Genomic DNA, 2,007 nt, shown 5'->3' with positions numbered 1-2,007 from the left:
TATGAATAGCGTTGCAGTTGAAGTCTGACAGCTCTAGGGGAGTGTTGACTTGATATGAGACATGGACCAAGACATGTTTAGCAGCAGTTACAAGTGGTGAGTCATTGATAGTGGCACGGACGTGCCACTATGTATATATGTATGTTGAGAGCTGTCAGACAGAATTGAATAGAAGTAAGTTCAATCGCAACAAAATGAAGAACCAATTGAGTCAATGTGTCGATGTGATGCGGCATTATTCAAGGTTTACTTGGACCTGAGAGTGAAAAAGTCGAGAATCAAGAAAGAGTCCACCATTGCGTTATACTGGAAACGATTGAGCCAGGTCTACGCACAGAAAAGTGCTAAGTGGATGACCGAAAGCGTTCTTTTCGATATTCGAAATGTAAGTTAGTCGGTTAAGTTTCACAATCAGTGGCTGACGACACCAGTGGATTCCGACCTACCTTACACCCAAGTACGGCTTGACACATCCAAAAGAAAAATCCGGCATCTTCATCGACGACCTGGCCATCATGCTGAACCACCTTTGGATCCGCGACGAGGAGATTTTTACTCACGAGCGACCTGAGTCCAGTTATCGGCCAATTTGATCCTGGCAGGCGCTACGGCGACCCGACCGGGAGCCTTGATTGGGCAGCTGCTCTACGAGAACTTAGAGTTCCAAGTGTTTCCTCCGGTAAAAGGAGACACCCGGCCGCGTATTGCTCTGATCAAATCTAGAGCACATCGAGCGGACAGCGGGGAGCTCAGAGCCAAAAAGATTCGCCTTCCGCGAAGATGATTTGCTCTTGTACGACCCGCTGATCCCGATGATGGCTCTGGTATTTTGTGACGGTGCGTTCGTCAATGATTTGGCAGGTCCACAGAGCTTGTATAGCTTCGTGGTGCCACCTGAATCCGATCGCATTCGTCTCCTTTGGAAGAAAGAGTGGCTGAAGCGCCCGTTTTCCGAGACGTTGAAGACACTGAGCACGGCATACAGATCTCACTAGAGAGGCCACTTGACTACAAAAAAGAACGACGACATTTAATTAGACTGGGACGTTCGATTGGAATTGAGAAGCAGCTCGAATGGTATGACCTTCGCCGAGGGTCTGGCAAAACTAAACGGTTCGTGCCCCAGTTCGTCCATTTGACAGCATTAATAACGCCGTAATGCAGAAGCGCTCACGCCAGAGGAGAGAAACAAAATCATGGGACATCGAAAGGGAGATTCGAGCACTTACTTGCAATATTACATGTCGAACTTCATTGACGTGGATTGCCAGTCAATCTGCTTCGGCACAGCCCCGCAACACGACCTTGTGCAGTTAGCCGCCCGCCTTCGCGCCATGACGGCGCTCCAAAGAACTGACAGCCCAACAAATTGCAAAAATCCATAAAAACGAGAAACTTGCCAAATATTGTGCCGAGAGAAACCGTGCGATGCTAGAATGGAAACGCCAGGGCTACCGCAGCCGAGAACTCGCCGAAGGCACCGAAATGCAGAAGCGATACGACCGCTACAGCAAGAAGATTAATAACCTGCGCAGGGTCTTGAAGGCGTCTCGACTGCAAAAAGCCATTCAAGACTTTCACACTAATGTCCATGTGGACGAGGTTAACCGACAGAAGCCCTTGTCGTGGGACAGAGAAAAGAGGCCGCAAACAAGCGGTCACGAGGCGTCTTCGCTCTACCGCGCGCAAGGAACCTATGAAAATGGCGGTAAGGCCAATATTCCGGAACTGGAATCACCTGGAAACCAAGTGAGTCTACGGTTGATTTGTCGGAGGGTGCAAGACCGATGTGCCCATTTTGTCGATGGCAAGGCAGCCATGGAAGGAGCCAACGGATTAAAACATGGCGACTGAGTAACCTGGCAAGACATATTCGGGGACAGCATCTCAAAAGGACGGACGGCATTTCTATGCCCTGGCAAAACTGTGAAGCAGTTCTTGCAGACGCAGAACACTTCGCAAACCATGCGTCCCGACATGGGCTTGATTTACCACCGAGTATACTAA

General features: G+C 49.4%; 2 protein-coding genes across 2 annotated transcripts; both read left to right on the top strand.

The window, feature by feature from the left end:
- Window positions 1-214: 214 nt before the first annotated feature.
- Window positions 215-593, top strand: HRG_12020 (uncharacterized protein; the record flags this gene model as incomplete). The annotated part of the gene is made up of 2 exons (XM_044870490.1): window positions 215-385; window positions 432-593. 2 exons carry the CDS (start codon window positions 215-217, stop codon window positions 591-593), a joined length of 333 nt encoding a protein of 110 aa, XP_044714422.1.
- A 486-nt stretch (window positions 594-1,079) lies between these two features.
- Window positions 1,080-2,007, top strand: HRG_12019 (uncharacterized protein; the record flags this gene model as incomplete). The annotated part of the gene is made up of 4 exons (XM_044870489.1): window positions 1,080-1,113; window positions 1,165-1,259; window positions 1,450-1,749; window positions 1,936-2,007. 4 exons carry the CDS (start codon window positions 1,080-1,082, stop codon window positions 2,005-2,007), a joined length of 501 nt encoding a protein of 166 aa, XP_044714421.1.

Source organism: Hirsutella rhossiliensis, assembly GCF_020360975.1.
Source record: "Hirsutella rhossiliensis strain HR02 chromosome Unknown scaffold00035, whole genome shotgun sequence".
Lineage (NCBI taxonomy): Eukaryota > Fungi > Ascomycota > Sordariomycetes > Hypocreales > Ophiocordycipitaceae > Hirsutella > Hirsutella rhossiliensis.
This window is presented reverse-complemented; position numbering and strand designations above follow the sequence as displayed.